A 20143-nucleotide genomic window follows, 5' to 3' on the forward strand; every position below is an offset into this window, starting at 1 on the left:
CCTAGTGACCAGTGAATTAGGTACTGTTTATCATTACCATATATATGACACAAGAAGGAACTGAAGTTCAAAGAGGTTATAGAACTTGCCCAGAATGATAGGGAGTGGTCTTCTGTGTTTGCCACTCTGCTTACATACAATACCTGTGATAGAGCGTAACTAATTGGGGAAGGGGAAGCCCTTCGAAGAGAAGAGCTTTGAGCCAGACCTGCTAGTGTGTGAATGAATGTACTAGGCATCTTATGAAGACGAAGGGCAGAACCTAGCTGAGAATAGCTTTCTGGGTCTAAGGAGAAAAAGGAAGACCGTGTGCTCGAAGCAGAGTGAGTCAAGGAGAGAGGAGCAAGGAGGAATAAGGGAACAGAAAGTGAGAGGGAGGTGGAGGAACATCCGGCAGGGCCCTGGAGGCTGTGGTAAGGGCTGAGATTTTATTCCTAAAGGAGTGGGAGGCCCCTGGAGACATGTTAATGGTAGTGATGTGATCTGTTGGAGGACTTCACAGAACCGCTTTGGCAGCCATGTGGAAGTAACTGTAGACCACCTAGTAGATAAGACTTTTTCCACAGTCTGTCAGAAAGGTGCTGGTGGTAGGCTCTGTAGCAGTGGTCTTAGATAATGGAGGGAAGTGGATGGAGGTTTTAGAGTAGAGCCAACCAGACAGGCTGGTGGCCTGGATGTGATGAGGAAAGGAGGAGTCAGAGATGACATCTGGGTTTTCAGTTGGAGCACTCAGGGAGATAAATGGTGTCATTTACCGAAGAGAGGGAAGGTTTTGGGGGTGGGTAAAGGGCAGGGTGGAAAGTGGAGTTCTCTTGACCATGCTTATTCCATTTGAGATGTGTATAAGCCATCCAGATGGCGGCGTCTAGTAGCAGTTGGATATATGAGTCTAGACAGAGCTCAGGAGCCATCTGGGTTAGAGATGGAAATGTGGAAGTCATTGGTATGTAGAAGTTGGGGAGCATGGGAGAAGGGAGACACCCAGGGTACTGCGAAGGTGAAACACTTTGTCACAGTACACGAGTTTTGCTGTTGGACTCAGTCCTCAAAATGGGGAGAGTAGCAGGAAAGTAACTGAACACATTCCCTCCTGTTTAGGGTCTGGTTTCAGGCAGAGAGCCTTCATTCTACATTTGCCTGTGGAGATCTGCACACGTGCCCATGTGTCCATGTACTTAAACCCAGTCCTTCCTAGTATGCTGGCCTGGGGTCTCCAAAGTACATAATGGCCTAGATGTGGGTATTGGTCTACGTGCTAATTGGGAGATTGGAGTGATCTGAATCCTGAGAAAGATTTAGGGCCTACACACAAAAAATCTATTCTTTCAAACTAGTCAGAGTGCATGGAGCCAGGTATGATTTTAAAACTACGTTATTTTGAAGTATATAATGGTATAAGTTGTATGTTTGCAGTGTATTTTACAAACTTTAAAAAAAACTCAGTGGTGGGGCACCCAGGTGGCGTAGTTAGTTGAACATTCAGCTCTTGATTTTGGCTCAGATCATGATTTCACAGTCCCTGGGTTCGAGTCCTGTGTCGGGCTCCGCGTTGACAGTGAAGAGCCTGCTTGGGGTTCTCTCTTGTGTTCCTCTCTCCTCCTCCCCTGTTCTCTCTCTCTCTCTCTCAATATAAAGATAAACTTAAAAAAACAAAACAAAACAACTCAATAGTAGCTAAGTAGTTGATAGTAGCTTATCAATTCTTTTTCATATTTTGATATAAATCAATCTTTTACCTTTCTGCATTTGGGCAAGTTTTATATGTTAATTTGTAGATGGGCTCATTATAAATTTATGCTTTAAAAAAATTCAGAAACATACATACTGTCTCTCACAAAAATTATTTCATTTTCTCTGTTGCCACAACATTCCACATTCTGTTCCTGTTGCTAAGGCCTCTGGAATGTTCCAGTGCAGAAAAGGGATATAGAACTTTTTTTTTTTTTTTTTTTTACTCCTGGAGACATTTTATTTAAATTTTTTTGTGTCTTCTGGCTTACTTTCCAAATATGGATATCTGAAAGTAAAGAATTTAGAAAGCTAAAATTAAAGTTGCTTTAGATTTTCGTAACAGGAATTTGATTTCTTAGGGTAGCATGAACTGGATTTAAGTATACCATGTTTCTTTCCATGGGGATTATGTGTGCATGTGTGTGCATGCGCTCATGGCACACGTGCACACACGAGTGCAAATTTTAGGGAGTGTGATGAGGTAGCTGGTGAGATATTCTGAGCTCACAGAGAGAGTACACTTGAGTTTGAGTCCTGCTTGCGCTTTTTTGCTGGGTGACAATAGACAAGTTGATATCGCCTTCAGTAAAGTGAGGATTATATTGTAGGATAAACCATGTAATAAGTGCTTACATGTGCCAGGGCTTGTCAAATAGCAGTCTCTCAGTAAAGGCCAACTGTTGATCATGATTACTGTCATCATCGATTGCAAATGATCTTAAGTTATTGAGGAAATTAAAGTTTTTACACAAGTACAGATTCCTGGTCCCTTACAGAAATGACCCCTACCTTCTTAATTTTACTAGTGTTTCCAAGTCTCACAAAAGGATCAAAGGAATCAGAGTAAAAACAGTTTCCTATATAAACACTATTGTGGCCAGTTGAATTGTTACTACTTGAAAAGATTGGCACAGGTTTTAATTTGTAAAAATGGCTTTATTTATAAAGGGGTAGGGGGGCTAGTCCCCAGAAGTATCTGGTGTCTGGCAAAGTGATATATTTGAAACAGCATTGCTTGACATTGAGTGCTGTGGGAAGCCACACAAACCAGCACGCAGAGGCCTAACTCTAAACTGAGACCATTTAACTTAATGCTGTTTTAACTACTGTTTTAATTAATAAAACTAAATGAGCGAATTTCATTAATGAAACTGTTGATTTGATATTTATAGACATTTCACACTCTAAATTACGAATGCCATATTAGTTCTGTAATTCAGATTTTCTTTAATTTGTCCTGTATTGGAGGCATGTAGCACAGGGGTACATGGAACTTAAGGAAAGTACTTAAAATACATAATTTTATTTTTAAATGAAATGTCATGTCAAGAAATTGTAGCCATGGAAAATGGCTTATTATATGTTGATCATTGCATGGATATAACCTTTCCTTTTCTCCCACATGTACTATTTTTAACTCAATGTGGGCATGCTTTCAAGGAAAATAGCACATTGTTTGGTTTTTATTTTTCATTAAATTATTAAGCTTAGTCACAGAAGTCAGTAGTCTACTAGAAGCTTCTTACATTATCAGTCTATCAAAGGTGTTCAGCTCTGACATTCCAACTTATTGGAGGTGGAAACTGGAAGGAATTTCTAGAAATCACGTTCCTCTGATCTTCAAGGGACTAAATCCAAGCCATTGTTATGAGTCAGAATGGAATCCCAGCTATTGACGTAGACAAAGTACTTCATCTCCCTGTGAATCAGTTTCCTCGTTTTTAGAGTGGGGTTGTAATGGTATCTACCTAGGCAGTTGTGAGAAAAGAATGAGATAATAGCACCTAGAAACTGCTCAGTGCTGCCACCGCATCCCAGAATCTTGTTGGTCCCTGGTATATTTCAGATTTATAGCTGTCTGTGCAGTTTAGTGTAATAGAAACTGTCTAAGAAAATCTGAGCTATATCCTTACGTAGATATTAGGTCAGTAATTTGATACTTGTGAGACTGTGATCACTTTACATCTCCTCAGGGCATTTTCCTGTAAAGCTACCAAGATCACCCAAGCTGGAGAAAGTGTGAAGTTCAATCTTACAGGAAGGAAAACAGATGCTAATTAGATAATGGATCTTTTTCCCCCCTTTAAACTTGGTATTTGGTCTCCTAAACTATTTGCCTAATTTTGAAATGTGCTAGTTAATCCATTCATTGCAAATATTCTAAATAGTGTAAAAAACCTGTTTAAAATCACCAGTTGTCTTCTTTTAAGTAATCTCTTTGGCCAACATGGGGCTCAAACTCACAACTCTGAGATCAAGAGGCCCACGTTCTACTGACTGAGCCAGCCAGGCACCCCTAAAATTGCCAATTTTGAAATACTTAAGAGATTAGATTCTCGATCTGAAATGTTAGCGCTATTCCCTACCTAGATTGTTGTTAATAAGTAACGATTCATGGTTATGACACTTTAGTTAGCCATGTATTACCAGATGTCTGGGGCACCTGGGTGGCTCAGTCAGTTAAGCATCTGACTTCTGCTCAGGCCATGATCTCATGGTTCGTGAGTTTGAGCCCTACATCGGGCCCTGTACTGATAGTGTGGAACCTGCTTGGGATTCTCTCTCTGCCCCTCCCCTACTTGTGTGCTCGCTTGCTCGCTCTCTCTCAAAAATAACTAAAAAATATGTATATACATATATATGTGTATATATGTATATGTGTGTATATGTACATATAGGTATGTGTATGTATATATAGGTGTATATATGTGTATGTACATACACACACACACACATATATATATAAATTACCAGATATCAAGTCACTTTCAGTTTTTGTGTTTATGCAGATAATTTAGTTTCACGTTTGTGTTTTAATTAAGTTCTTAACTGTAAAAAAAAAAAATCCAACTTGTATCTTGCCTTATTCTAGTAAATGAACTGAGATTAATATATGAAATGCTGTGTTTGTACACAAGTTCCATGTGTCCAGGAGCATCAGTATGTAAGCGAAAGGACTAGAGGTTCTTGTGACCTGAAAAAAGAGTATAAAAATAATTTTCTTTGTATTATACTCTGACCAAACCAGCAGTTTTACTCCAGCGAAGCCTCTGCTTCCTTTCTTAACTGTTCCATGGAACTCAGAGACCAGATGGCTGGAATAGAATGCATAGTTAAACAAATAAAACCATTAGATGATAGAGCTTTGTGAATCGTTAAGCATTTTATGTGGTTGCAGATTCTTCCCCATAATCCTTGGTCGAGTTCACGTAAAGTTGCTTTATTTTATGAATGTATTAATTGTTTGCATTTTAGTAGATTTGTCTCTTTCGCCTCAGACTGATGATTTTTGGTGCCTTTTATTTGAGCTCTCTGGACAGTGTTTCTGTAAGTCTGATTTGATTTCTCTCTTACTAGTCACGGTGCCACATCAGGTATTTTTAAATGTTACTGCAGTAACGCTTGTACTGCTACACTTCATCTTAAGGCAGCTCCTTTAGAATGTATTGCCGCCCCAAATGGATTCCTATTAATCAGAACCAGATGAGTGAGTGATGCTCTCTTCTTTGTTGCAGACATGCCAATATTTGGTCTCTGTCCAGCCCACGATGATTTCTACTTGGTGGTGTGTAACGACTGTAATCAGGTTGTCAAACCGCAGGCATTTCAATCACATTATGGTAAGTGCTTAACCATTTAAAAATCATTATGAGAGGGTAAAAGGTAAAGCAGGATTAAGCTGAAGGCCAGTGACAGCATGGATAGAGTATAATATCCCTCCCTCTGTCAAGAAGTAGGCTTTCTAATTCATCGAATGGGTTAATGTCTCTCAGATGTTGGGTATTTTCTGAATTTTATTGAAATTGGACAAGGAATAATGTATTTTATGAAAACTCTTTTGAAATATTGAGTCCGTATAGTGAAAGGTTTATTTCCTTCTAGACCTCACCTCATGGTTGTGAATTCAGTGGCTGGTAAAATTTGATATATATATATATACATAGTATAGATACATGCCTTTTTAAAATGAAATGTGATTTTGAAACTTCCAAGTTCAATAATTCTAAATACAGCTTGACCTCGTGTTCTAATCTGTGAATGTGAGGAAGCTATCACATCTTATCCATTAAAATGCACACGTACTTAGAATGAAATGAAGCATTGCGACTTTAGGGATTTCATGAACCCCTGAGCCATCCCTGGGCTTCAAGACTCCATGCCTGCTGTCTGGGTGTTTAATCATGGAACAATCCAGATAAGATGGTTTTGCTTTGTCATAATGCCACCTAAAGTGCTTACAGTAGAAAAAAATTTAATGAGAAGATGTAGTTTTTTACCCAGTTGGATTCAATAACAGCTCAGAAGTATTTGAATGACCACCTTGTTTCAGGCACTTTGATGTATAATATGATTCTTACGTCCATGGAGTTTATAATTTAGCTTATGAGACCAGCAAAATTAGCTAGACATACTTTTTCAATAACTTTAAGTTGTTTCCTCATTGTCCTTATTACTACAGATATGAGCTTGAGACACAATAATAATGAGATCCCCTGTAGATAGTGTTTAAGTAAAGCTTCTGGGGAGGTGACCCTGGTGACTTGAGCTTTAAGTGATGGGACAGAGCCACCAGCGTGGCATTTGGGAATTAAAGCATTCTTATACAGAGGGACGAGCTGAGGTACAGACTGAAAGAAGCTCACTGTAGGTGGAGGGAGGTCAGTGAAGGTAAGTACACACTAGAGAAGTGTGCCCTTGTGGGCAGGGACCCTGATCGTGCACAGCCTTGGAGGCCAGAGTCAGAAGACCCTTGGGGGGCACTCTAGGGCTTTCCTGTATAAGGGAGTAACACAGGCCCACCACACGGGTTAATTTGGTGTGAATAAATTGTAGAAGGGGAGAAGCAGGGAAAATAGTTCAAAGGTAAGACATGATAATAGACTAAGACTAAGGTGTGGAAATAGAGCTGGGGAAGACAGCATAGCATTGAAAGGCATTTTAAAGCTAGCACCTACATGGCTTGCTGTTGGGACAGTCGTTGTTATAAGAGTCACACCATCATATCCACATCCCACCATTTTTCCCCCCAAGGAATAAATTTTTTATGCAGTCACACAAAGGTTTTTTTGAATTTCTGATTCTGAGTAGAAGCCCCGGGGTGAGCACTAGAGTGAGTACAAAGATGAATAAGATATTATCTTCCTGATGAAGACTTGTGGAGGTTAGTATTAGAAAAGGCAGTTAGTCAATTGCCACGTATTTTGGAGTTAAGGATTTTGAAGCCAAACTAGACTGGATTTAAATTTAAACTTGGGGGGTGCCTGGGTGGCTCGGTTGAGCGTCCAACTTTGGCTCAGGTCACGACCTCACGGTTTGTGAGTTCGAGCCCCGCGTTGGGCTCTGTGCTGACAGCTTGAAGCCTGGAGCCTGCTTCGGATTCTGTGTCTCCCTCTCTCTCTGCCCCTCCCCCTGCTCGGGCTCTTTCTCTCAAAAACTGAATAAACGTTAAAAAAAAATTAAAATGTACACTTGGAAGAAGCCTAAGTTGGTTGTTTTGCCTTGTGCAGATTTTCCAACCTCAGCTTCCTTTGTTGTAGTGTCGGAATGGTAATAGCAACCTCATAGGTTCTCGGGATTGATTAAATGAAACAACATAGGTAAAGCCCCTCATACAGCGCCTGACACATAATAGGTACGAGAGAGAGATAAAAGTACAGCTGTGGGGGCGCCTGGGTGGCTCAGTCGGTTAAGCATCCGACTTCGGCTCAGGTCACGATCTCACGGTCTGTGAGTTCGAGCCCCGCGTCAGGCTCTGGGCTGATGGCTCGGAGCCTGGAGCCTGCTTCCGATTCTGTGTCTCCCTCTCTCTCTGCCCCTCCCCCATTCATGCTCTGTCTCTCTCTGTCCCAAAAATAAATAAAAACGTTAAAAAAAAAAATTAAAAAAAAAAAAAAAAAAAAAGTACAGCTGTGGATTTAGAAATGTTTGTGTCTGAAGTCAAAAAAACGGTGCAGGGTCTTAAGAATAAGGAGGAACACAGATTGCTTCTCAATGAGAAAGCTTCTTAGAGAAAATTGCCTTCTGGTTAGGGTATTCTGAAGAGTAGAGTGGATCTGTTGTCACATGTGCACAAATGTTTTTCCTCAGTTTTTAGGTGTGTGATACATGTCCGTTGTGGAAGATGCAGAAAATCGTTTTTAAAAAATCACCTATAATCCCCTAAAATGGGAAGTGTTTCGATGGGGATAGATAGGGCTGCCACATACAACTTCACAGTCTATACGCTGAACGGCCATACTTGGTGGCCCCAGGTTGGCAGTAGCCGTGATGTGAGCAGGCGCAGAGCCAGGAGATTGCCCGCTGTCTGGGATGTACTGCAAGGAGTCTCCATCAGCTGGGGCTGATGGAGCCACTTGTGGGTGAGCAGTGTGCAGAGACAGGCTGGGATGCGCTCAGAGAGCCCCAGTGCCCGCCCATTAGACACCCCTGGCCTCAGTGCAGACCTGCTGCAGGTTTTTCTAGCACCAGAGTGATGTGACTTCATGATCCTCCAGGGAGGATTGGTGGGCAGAGTGGATTGAAAGGGAGTGAGAGAGGAAATGGGAGTATGAAAACACCTGGCTTGGCTCAAGGCCCACTTAAAGGTGTTACCTCTGCCAGGACTTCCTTAGCTAGAAAGGGTCCCTCTTGGTCCCCTCTTCCAGAGGCACTGCACACAGTTGTTCCAGCACATCTTATGGAGATGATTTTCTTTTTCTTTTTCTTTTTCTTTTTCTTTTTTTTTTTTTTCTTTAAAAAAAATTTTTTTTTTAACGTTTATTTATTTTTGAGACAGAGAGAGACAGAGCATGAATGGGGGAGGGTCAGAGAGAGAGGAGACACAGAATCCGAAACAGGCTCCAGGCCCTGGGTGGTCAGCACAGAGCCCGACGCGGGGCTCGAACTCACGGACCACGAGATCATGACCTGAGCTAAAGTCGGACGCTTAACCGACTGAGCCACCCAGGCGCCCCTCTTTTTCTTTTTTTAATGTTTGTTTTTGAGAGAGAGAGAGAGCGCGAGTGAGCACGCGTGTGGGGGAGGGGCAGAAAGAGGGAGAGACAGAACCCAAAGCAGGCTCCAGGCTCCGAGCTGTCGGCACAGAGCCCCATGTGGGGCTTGAACCCACGACTTGTGAGATTGTGACCTGAGCTGAAGTCAGACACTTAACCGACTGAGCCACCCAGGCGCCCTGCCTGGAGATGATATCCTTGATCTCACTCTCTCTTTAAGAATGTCAATATATTGAGGGGCGCCTGGGTGGCTCAGTCAGTTGGGCGGCCTACTTCGACTCAGATCATGATCTCGCAGTCCGTGAGTTCGAGCCCCGCGTCGGTCTCTGGGCTGACAGCTTGGAGCCTGGGGCCTGTTTCAGATTCTGTGTCTCCTTCTCTCTGACCCTCCCCTGTTCATGCTCTGTCTCTGTCTCAAGAATAAATAAACGTTAAAAAAAAAAATTAAAAAAAAAAATGAACGTCAATATATTGGGGCGCCTGGGTGGCTCAGTCAGTTAAGCATCTGACTTCGGCTCAGGTCGTGATCTCACGGTTTGTGAGTTCAAGCCCCGCATTGGGCTCCGTGCTGACAGCTCAGAGCCTGGAGCCTCCTTTGGATTCTGTGTCTTGCTCTCTGCCCTGCCCGTCCCCTGCTCACGCTCTGTCTCTCTCTGTCTCGACAATAAATAAAATGTTAAAAAAAGTTTTTTTAAAATGTCAATATATTGGGGACAGGGCATGAAGGAGTGTCATAAAATCATATTTCTACCCTTTTTCTGTAACAGCGTCTAGTATACCAAGTATCTTTTGATAAGATACTTGTTGAAGGAGAAAGGAAGGGTGGTCATTTCAAACATGTAAATGAGAAAATACGAATGCAAGGTTCGTAGACTCAAAAGTCTTATGTGGACAGGCAAGGGGTGGGACTGATAAAGCCACTGGGTGGTGGACCTTGGTCCGTCTAGTGGCAAGGGAAATATTAAAACTGTAAGAGAGAAGAGTCCCTGGCAAAAAGATGGGACCCAAGTGTTCTGAGAGAGGGATTCAGCTGGGAAATGTTGAAGGAGTTCTGAGACAGCACCAGGGAGAAGGCTAATGGAGAATAAACGGGAGGTTTGGCCCTGCGTGGGTGTGTAGGGTTGGGAGCAACTGCATGAAGTTGAGGGAGGCACCATGTGATGACCCTGGAGTAGTTTGGGACTGACACCCCCACTCACCTGGAGAGAAGGAGAGGTGGGCAGTGCCCTAGTACCAAGAAGCATTTTCACTGCGGCCAGTGTCTTCTTCTATCTTTGGGCACAGGGGTTGTAACAGGAAAAAGGGTTTTTTGGAACCCGTGTGGTCTTTTGTTAGAATTCTAAAAGGCCCATTCTTATGTGTTAACACCAAAAATAGTTTTCAAATTCAAGATCCTTCCCTGTGGCATTGTAGTCTGTTTATTAGGTATTTGGAAGAATCCATAGCTGCCAATGGAGGGATTCTGTTTTCTTATCTTTTAGTGAAGTTGATGAAAATGTGTGGGCAGTCTTCTGTGAATTAAGGTGTTAGTAGTAGTCATCTGTGACTTGTATGAACAAGTGAGCAGTTGCTGCAAAATCAAACAGGCATTTCCTTTAAGAGCATGGCTGCCAGGGGAGAGAAGAAAGCTATAATAGCAACAAGGCTTGTAAATCAGTTCCTGTTGGTGGTAATGTTCTTGGGAACTGGTGAGAAGCTTATTTATCCATAGTAGTAAGAGACAGTTTACTTTCTTGCTAGCCGAACTGCCTTTTTTGGAGCTAACGGTTAACCAGGATTTCCATGTGAACAGTGATGGTGAATGATGGTAGTGTCATTTTGGCATTTCCAGTTTCTTGCAGGTCTGTTTGCTTTCGTAGTATACATTGCTTTCTTTCTTGGAAGCTGCGTAGTAATACCATATACTTTCTTGATGTTTTAATGTTTTGAAGTAGTCCAAGATACTTCATATTTTTCTTAAGTTACTCATTATTTTTGAGAGCAAGATGTTCCTTACTGTTAATTTCAGATTTAAAAGTATAATTTGAATCCTTGGATCCCAAACCTGCTGTGCATCCAAATCAAAGGGGAGCTTTCTAAAAGGGCAGCTTCCTGAGAACCATTCTGCCCAGCTAGATGGGAATCTCAGGGATAGGACTTAGGAATCCGCATTCTAAACCACTCCTGAGACCTGAGTCTGACCCACAGGCTGGCTGGGGTGCATTGGGATAACGGCAGATCCCTCCCCACTGTCAGGAGTTGTGGCTGTGTATTCCTGGTGCCTGGCACAGTGACTGACACAGACGGGAACTCCAAAGTTTGTTGAGTCTAGCAAGGATGGCAAGAAAGGAGGCCCCTGGTTTTTTAAAACTGGTTTTTAACTTTGTATTACATGCTGGAAACGTCCTGTTAATTGCCTCCAAAACTTTAACTAAGAAGGAGGGCTGAGATGGTGATGTTCCCTGTGGCCAGAAGCACCCTTCTTTTGAGCTTGTTTACCAAGTCGGGAGTCTCCATAATCAGTGTGTTGGTCCTAAGCTGGCTACTGAATAGCATAAAATGTGTAGTCCTGTTTACATCCATTGGCTATGGGTCTGAACAGATAGGATCAGCTGATGACTTTTGGGGTGCCTTTGGGGTTCTGTGTTGGAAGAACGTCCCGTGTGATTGTGACACGCTGTGTGCTTGGGCTTCTCTGCTGCTCCTCTTGGAGTTTGCTTCCAATGAATACCTCGGTTCCTCCCAACCTGTCTTTTGTAAAGCAGACATGAGCTGATCTTACCTAGGTGAAGTAAACGAGTGCTGTTCATTCGGCTTGGGCAGATGCCACAGTTAGAATCTGTAATAAGTTGAAACCCTGCTTGCATTGTCAGCTGTTGAAGTATTTTGCCCCAGGTTAGTTACGATGACCCGTTTGTTCACCTTTTGGCTCAGCTCAGTCCCTGAGCAAGGCCTCATAGTCACATGTGCCTCTGCCACCTTCCTTTGATTTTAATCAACCGGGTTCAATGTTTATGATTCGCTTACATAATTCCATTTAGTATTTTTCTTTAAATCAGACCATTTCTATTTAAAGTCAGTCCGTTGCAAACAAAACCTTACCACAATCATCAACAGGAAGACTAGTGTTGTTTGCCATACATGCAAGGCGTAAAAATAAATACAGGGAAGAGATGATTAAATTCTTTGTTACTGTTCTTGCCGATGCCGGCTCTGAGGCCTGCTCCCTTTGTGGAAGGGGAGACTAAGACTAGCACGGTTTAGGCAAGTGTTATCCACACAGTAGTTGTGATGTTATCAGAAGAACTGAAAGAGATATGGAGAAAGGAGTAAGTTGTCACTTGAGCTTTAAGGTTGTGAATGTTGGGGAGTGATACCTGCTCCATGTTTTAGGAAACACCAGCTCAAGCTATTGGATTTGATTTCCTCTGGTGCTTAAGGAGCTGTCCACTGAGGCCAACCAACCCTAGCGGTAGGATTTATCATGCCTAGGAAGCAGAATTCTCCAGTCACATTTTGATCTGCAGAAGGATCACAGAGGACAAATACCCTTGGTCTTTTATGTGTTGATAACGTACTGAACCCCTGCCAGTCACTGTGAGTGGAACGTGAGTCTGGTCCTCAGTGTGAAACATCTGTCCGTCCCAGACCTCTGTTCATAGATGGGCGTGGGGGCAGGGAGAGTGGGTGGCATATCATCCGTCTGGGTTTTTCAGAACTTGGTGTAAGCAGAGCTAGCAGAAACACTGCGGTGATCTTGCAGCCCTCTCTACTTGCAGATATTATGATCCTGCAAAATTAACAGCCCCACACATTGCTTGGATTTAATGTTCCTTGAAGTGCACTGAGGTGGTTTGGATTCTTTTAGATGCCAGCATAAATTATATTTTTCAAAAATGTCATTTTCATCAGAAGATCAGTAAGTTGAAATGACTCCTGCATTTTTGAGCTAATTGATTTCAAAGAATGTTAGTATAAGAGCAAAATGAGTCTTAGTCTATGAGATCTGATGGGCTGGTTCTGGCATAAATGCTGTTTCCCGTTGTTGACACCACTTAAAATAGTTGTGACCAGTGATTGCTGTCCTGTAATTCAATGGATCTACATCACAAAGCAGAGGTTTTGCTGTTTCATAAAGAACACCCCTCCCCTTTTGCCATCTGATGGAAAGTAACAGTTTCGGGTATTTTCAGTGAGTTGTTTTATTTGGCTGTTGAGTAACTTTGTTTTTGTATGAAGAAAAAATGTTTCCCTGTTCACTCCAGTGTGCCAGCTAAATTTGGTCACTGCATTTTTATAATCTGGGCCTGTTTCTACTTTGAAACTTTTAGTGATAGTGAATCTTTTTAGGATTGCCATTCACCTAAAAGTCCACAGATTAATGATGATTTTTAATAGCACTTTGATGATTCAGTAAGCATTTTTACATGTATTGTCTCATTTCCTGTTCTTTGAGGCCCATCAAGTGCATAGTTCTATTCCCAGTTTACAAGTAAAACTCCTAAATTAAATTTCTTTCACATGGATAAAATGTACCAGGCCAGGTTTTCTGGCTACTCCTATCTATTTCTCTTGCTTGTAATAAGGATGTATAGAGTTAAAAGAAAATCTAGGGAAGGTGTAATGAATTCCACATGTCACAAAGCTATCATTAGTGACAGATGTCCTAGCTCAGGTAGAACTTTAAAGGTGGCGTAGAGTAGCTGGGTCAGCATCATAAACTCATTACCTCAGAGCATTCAGTAATTTGAAGACATAATGGTAGTAGGTAGATAATTGATTTAGCATAGTTGTTGGATTTCTCTTTGGCCTGTTCTACTTTTTTAATCCTAAATCTGTAGTAGCTATCCAGAGCCAAGCGCCTCCTCTTTTTGTTCCAGCCCCTAACATTCTGTAGTTTCTTTAAAGAGAGTTGGTTGGCATATTTATTTCTGTAGTCAGTATAAAGATTGAAAGTTGTTGCCGAGCCAAAAATACTTGACTCTTTTGCTTGGGAGACATATGCCAGGCCTTTGTCCTGCAGTCAGAGCTGAGTCAGGGAAGGGAGCTAACCAGAGCAGGCACGTCACAATGTGAATGATGTCAAGGTGGACGTTAATTTAACTCTCCGTGGAAATTCGAAGTTGACCATTTGACCTAAACTTCATGTCACGGAAAATAACGTGATAAAAAATAAATGCAGTGAATTCAGTTTTTCTTTGCCACAAGCCAAATAGTGCTAATTAATCTTTTCATATAACTTCAGTAGCATCAAATAAAGGACCAGTTTGTCCCTAGGTAATAAATTTTATCTTTTTCCCTCAGTTATGTAATAAGTAGTATCTTTAAGTAGTAGTATTTATGCCATTTGTAGGAGCAGCATTTAAACTTATACTTACAAAAATGTATTGATTTTTCCTCTTAATGAAATCTCTGTCTTTATTAATGTGCCTTTCCAGTTACTTTAAAAAAATAAATAAGTTGGCTGTGATATTATTCATGCATTTAACAAATACTTATAGACTACCTAATGTCTGTTGTAGGCGTTGCTCCCCCTGAACGAAGAAAACAGTGTCTCTCATGCAGCTTATATTCTGGTTAGGGAGGGTGGAGACAAAATCAAGTAACCTAAGATTACTTCATGTGGTGATAAATGCTGGGAATAATGTGACAGAGAATGATGACCCCTGGGCAAGACCCTTTAGATAAGGCTAGTCAAAGAAAGCTGCTCGAGTTGTTGATATTGAAGCTCACTGAGAAGAAGAGCCAGCCATTTGAAGATGTGGAGGACCATTGTTGACCACAGAGAAAACAGCAAGTGTAGATATGCTGAGATGGGCATGACAGGAAGACCAGTGAGGAGGTGGAGAAGCAGTGTGTCAGGAAATGAGGGGTCTGGGTTGAGGTTCCATAAAGGGGGGACTGGGGCCAGGTCGTCCTGGGCTCAGAGGCTCAGGACTGGACAATGCAGGCGATTCGAAGTTGCTGGAGGGTTTTGAGCAGGAAAGTGACTTGATCTCATTTATGGTTGCTCTGTGGGACACGGGCAGGAGTGGAAGAAGGGAGCCCAGTTGGTAGGCTAGGCTGTTCTGCCCTAGTCCAGTTGAGAGCTGGGTCGGGAGGAAAAGCTCAGATTAAGACTGTGGCAAAGGCTTCAAGCTGTGGCTGGAATTGCAGTCTGCGTGGAAGTAGAAAGCCAGCGGGGCCTGCCCATGGTCTGGGGATTAGCAACATGGGGGAAGCAGGACGACGGATGACTCATGGCAATTTTGGCTCAGGCGGCTGGATGAATTTACCTAGTTTACGGAGCAGGGGCTTGTTCTTTCAGTTTGTACGTGGGCTTTCTTTTTCTTTCTTTTTTAATGAGGTGTGCTGACCTGAATGAAGAACCTTGATGTATCATATTCAAGTCTTTAGGCATTTTCTAAATATTGTAGGGGTTGAAGATAATTATTGCAAAGATACCAAGCTTTGGGGTCATTTATTTTCCTTTGTTGTTGTTGTTTTGATAGAACAGTTACCTAGGCATAGGGGCCAGGAAACAGAAGGGGATGTGTACACTTTCCTGGGAGGGGAGTTCTCAAGTTCTCATTTGGGTAACAAAAACATACTGATTAACAAACAAAAACACATGCATTTGGGTTTGTTTTCATTACTAGGGTAGTAACATACCTTGTAAAAAAAAAAAAAATAAGTATGAAAGAGGAGGATAAACATGAAATCAGAATGAATAAAGCTCCTCCATATTTTCAGGGCTGCAGTCTGGCATACACCCTGGGAAGGTTTCTAGTTCCTAGACTTATGTGGCTGCATGTTTCTTGTTTTCCCTCAGACATAGCCACATTAGATTTGTTACAGATTTACTTTTTTAACCTAATAATCTTATTTTTTCATGTTAATTCATATTACATTATTTCTTTCTTTTTAAAGACTGCCTATTATTCCATTCGCTAGTGTATTTAAACTAATGCCACCAGTTCTCTATTGATAGACATGTGGTTTTTCAGTGTTGCATTAGGACGGGCAGTGCTTTCAAGAACATTCTTTGGGAATGCCTGACAGTTATTTCACTGTATTGATTCTCCACACAGAGGCTGGTCAGAGCTGCCCTCCAGGTTAGTATTATGGTGATTTCATGAACTACTTCAACAGATCTGATTTGTGTCACCAGAATAAGACAGTGAAAATGTGAGTTTCTAGCAGCATCAATCAATCAATCAATAAAAATTGGCTATTTACCCGTGCTATTCTTGACTTGTCTACTATACATAGAAATCATTAGGTTGGCTGTGCTTCAGATTTTAAAGCTGATATTTCAGGATATAAAGCCACATTTTAGTTATATTTGCTAAAAGATGTTTATCCTGAGTCATTTCACGAGACTTAATTTGTATGGTTAGTAGTTAAGATACACACACACCTGCTTTTTCCACCCTGTTTAACTGTGGTCTTACATGTGACCAGAAGAGGGAGTTTTTATCACTTCGTGATGCTGTAACACCTGGCTGGGTGTCCCTGGCTGGGACACTTCCTCCCAGGCACGGGCTAGTCCAAGCCCATAAAACAAACTGGTTTGAGGCAAAGGAGCAGTGGCTAAATTTAGTTCTTTCCGTCCTCATTTCACATTGTATATATAGAAATCCCAGTCTTTGGGTTTACTTCTGCATTTTGCTATTAAGGCAGCAGTTCTCTGAACTTCAAAGAAATTTTATACCTTTTCCTCTTGTGTGTTTTGAAGTTTAAAAATAAAGAGAAAGGGGCTCCTGGGTGGCTCAGTCGGTTAAGCCTCCGACTTGGGCTCAGGTCCTGATCTCATGGTTTGTGGGTTCGAGCTCTGCCTCGGGCTCTTTGCTGACAGCTCGGAGCCTGGAGCCTGCTTCAGATTCTGTGTCTTCCTCTCCCTCTTCCTCTGCCTCTCCCCCGCTCGTGCTCTGTCTCTGTCTCTAAAAAAATAAATAAAAATGTTAAAAAAAAAAAAAAGGGAAAGATCAGGGAAGGTAACTATCTCAGTTTTAAAAGTTAAAATACAGTCAATAAGCCCCTAATCACACATGATAGAGCTCTTGATTTGGAATCTCCTAGAGTCAAAAATAAACTCTGGAATGAAATTTGTTTATTGCTTCTTATGCTTGATGTTTTTAAAAGATTGTTAGAATTCGTAATACTGGAGATTTGTAGTGAGCTTTAGAAAGTTAAAATATTGATGGGGCACCAGGGTGGCTCAGCCGGTTAAGCATCCGGCTCTTGGTTTTGGCTCAGGTCATCATCTCAAGGCTTTGTGGGTTCTGGCCCCTCGTCGGGCTCTGTAGCAGTGCAGAGCCTGCTTGGGATTCTCTCTCTCCCTCTCTTGCTGCCCCTCACCCACTCATGCTGTCTCTGTCTCTCTCAAAATAAATTAAAAAAAAGAAAAAGAAAGTTAAAATATTGTTTCACCAGAGTGACTAACCGGCCTTTTTTCTATGTGATCCTTACTGTGCTTAGTTGTGCTACTTGAATCTCAGTCTGTTTAGCCAAACAAATGAAATGGGAGCCCTAATCAGAATATGCTTGTTTGATGTAATCACAGAATTTCACATTGTCTAAATTTTTCTTCCTCTCACAGTGCATTTTTTAAGAACAAAAATTTGTTCCTTATGGAGTTTTTGAATAATGCATGAATATATTAAATATATAAACATCATGTATTTTTACATAGACAAATGTATTAATCTCAAATATGCTATTTTCAGTTCAGCCTACTTTTTTCTTGTTTCATTGGCTTTCTGCCTACCCACCTTTTCCAGCTGTAATAGTCTTCTGTCTACTGTTAAACCATCTATGTAACTTGGTACATTATTAGTACATAACTTAGTATATACATGCTTCTATATTTTTCTCATGCTAATAAATTTATTCAGGCCCATCTAATCCTTTCTTAGTAAGGACTTGTGGTCATAGTTTTACAGAAAATGGATTCTATGATGCACACTTCTGCTTCTTTTCTACTCAGCAATACCACGTGGGAATTTATTCACAGGCCAGGATAACACTATTCGCCCCATTTTAATGGTTGCTCACTATTCTAAGTTGTGGCTGTACAGTAGCTTCCTCATTGAAGTCCTCTGTGGACATACACGTATTTCCTCCTTTTTGCCTCCATGAACAAAAGAGCAGTAACCATCCTCCTACATATGTCCTTACCTATTTGTGGTTTTGTTTCTGTGGGATTAGTCTCAGGAAGGGATTCCTGGGTCAGAAAGGGTACTTCTATGCATTGTTAATAGCTGCTACTAGATTGTTTTCCCCAAAGGCTATCATCCTTTATATCTATTAGGTGTGCTTGAGAATATCACCACCAGGAGTATTCAGTTTCTAAAATTCAGTTTCTTTTTCTAAAGTGTCTTAACGTGTTTCAGACACACACACAAATGTAATTGATTGTGATCTAACTCTGAACTAAGTTTCTGAAACAAGTGCAAACTTTTTTACTATCAGTGTTAGCATGGATGTTCTGAGTTTGAGTAATATGTAACGATAGGATTTCAAGAGATCTTTCAAAACAAGTGATGATTTTAAAAAAATATATTGATTTAAGCAATCACAGGCAATTTTCCTGGCATCTGTGGGAAATTTCTATTCATCCTGCTTGGAATTTACCTTTGGGAGAAATCTAGGTCAGCTAGGCTGAGATCCCTTTCTGCAAAATGTATAGGCTCCTAGAAGATAACATTTTGGGGTGAATTTAATTGCAGGACTGATGATTTTAAGAATCTGTTTGTTTTATTTCTGATATCATTATCCTCCTTGCATTTGGCATGATTGGTCACCTTCTAACAGTGTTCACTTTGTGTATCAGATAATGACTGGACTGAGGTCAGACTGTGGTTAACACAAAGCCTATGTAAATCAGGCCATGAGGTTATACTTACTTTATTTCCCTGCCTTTGAACAATTTGAACAGTTGAAAAGGGATACACGCATGAAGTGTGGCGGAGCCCTGAAGAGCCGTCCACCGAAAGATCAGATGATGGCAGCCAGAGGAAGGCTGCTGCATGGTATTAGCCCCCAAGGTGAATTATCCCCATTTAAACTTCATCTCCCACCTCTCCTAATCCGGTGTGAGTACCTAATGAGCACTGGATAATAACATAGCAACATTTCTTGGTGAAGCTAATCTGATTCTGGATAGCAGGCTTCCAAGCCCACAGCTGAATGAATCGCTTGGTATTTCCAAGTTTGAAAATACTTTCTCCCCCTTTCAAGTGTTCCTTGGCAGCAGGTAAGGAATGTTAAAGCTCCTGTAAGTGCCAATTAAGGCCAATTATAACTTGCCCGGCCTGCTGAGACACTGAAGTGAAGTCAGTGGAGACTTGTGGCTCCTGTAAACTGGAGAACTGGCTACCACCAGTGACAGGAGCACAGCCTTTACCAACTGCCAACAACTTGTTGGTTGCTGTGCTGAACACCACATGACACCTGCCGGCCTCTCAGGGATTTGATTTAGGAAATCCCAAGATTTGCTGGGGACATCACTAATTTCTGTAGCAGCAATCTCTTTCTCCCGTTCCTTCACATGATGCCCACCATCCAGTTTCTCCTTGATTCCAATCATAAAAGCTAACATTTATTGAGCACTGAAGATGTGCCAGTCCCTGTATCATGTACGTCACCTCTGACCCCTCACCACGGCCCAATAGGAGGAGGCAGTCTTAGCACGTCCCCAGAGAGGACACCGACCCTGAGGGACACCAGTATCTTGGCCAAGGCCGCACAACTGGAAGTGATGAGACTGCGGGCTAGCTGCCCCCTGAACCCAAGCCTTTGAGGTGCTGCCCTCCCTGGCTGCTGCTGGTGTGTGTGTTTGCTGTGCGCAGACTAATTCACGGAAGAGTTTTGTCAGTTCAGGACTCCCTTTGTGCACCAGAATAAATGTGATGCCTGCACGCCATCCGCAACACCTCCGATACCTATAATTTTTAGTCTGTAAGGCATGGATATTATTCTACTAAAATGGTATTTTAGTCTCAGGCTTTTTTTAGTCTATAGTCTTTCATTTTTTTTTTTTTTTTCATAAGAAGAAAGAAATGTGACCATGTCCCCATACCTAGACATTTAAACATGAGCCATCATTGGGAAACTTAATACCAAATAAGCTTCATTTGGATAGGATATTGGGAGATGGTTTGTAGAAAATAGTAATCATGCAGAGCTCCTGGGTGACTCAGTCGATTAAGCATCTAACTCTTGATCTCAGGGTCGTGAGTTCAAATCCCACTTTGGCCTCCACGCTGGGTGTGAAGCCTACTTAAAAAAAAGAAAAAGAAAAAATGAAAATAGTACTAATGCTGTTCAAGCAGAACAAAGTAGTATTTAATTAAGCATTTGCTTAACCATTTTACTCAGGGCATTCAGAGAGAAGAATGTGTGTGTTTGAAAAAGACAAGCTTTTGTGTATTTTTATATATTCTTATTGTACAAAGTTA

General features: G+C 41.6%; 1 protein-coding gene across 4 annotated transcripts in view; it reads left to right on the forward strand.

Moving 5' to 3' along the window:
* ATXN7 (ataxin 7) overlaps positions 1-20143 on the forward strand; it is a 104183-nt gene that overhangs the window by 37050 nt on the left and 46990 nt on the right. For all 4 annotated transcript variants that reach the window (XR_014137261.1, XR_014137262.1, XR_014137263.1 and 1 more), the window contains exon 4: positions 5247-5351. Coding sequence is in view for 1 of the 4 variants with exons in the window: in XM_060631494.3 (XP_060487477.3) it covers positions 5247-5351 (105 nt within the window). In the remaining 3 variants the exon portion in view is untranslated. The remainder of the gene's footprint in view (positions 1-5246; positions 5352-20143) is intronic.

The sequence above is a fragment of the Panthera onca genome, chromosome A2, assembly GCF_046562875.1.
Source record: "Panthera onca isolate mPanOnc1 chromosome A2, mPanOnc1 haplotype 2, whole genome shotgun sequence".
Lineage (NCBI taxonomy): Eukaryota > Metazoa > Chordata > Mammalia > Carnivora > Felidae > Panthera > Panthera onca.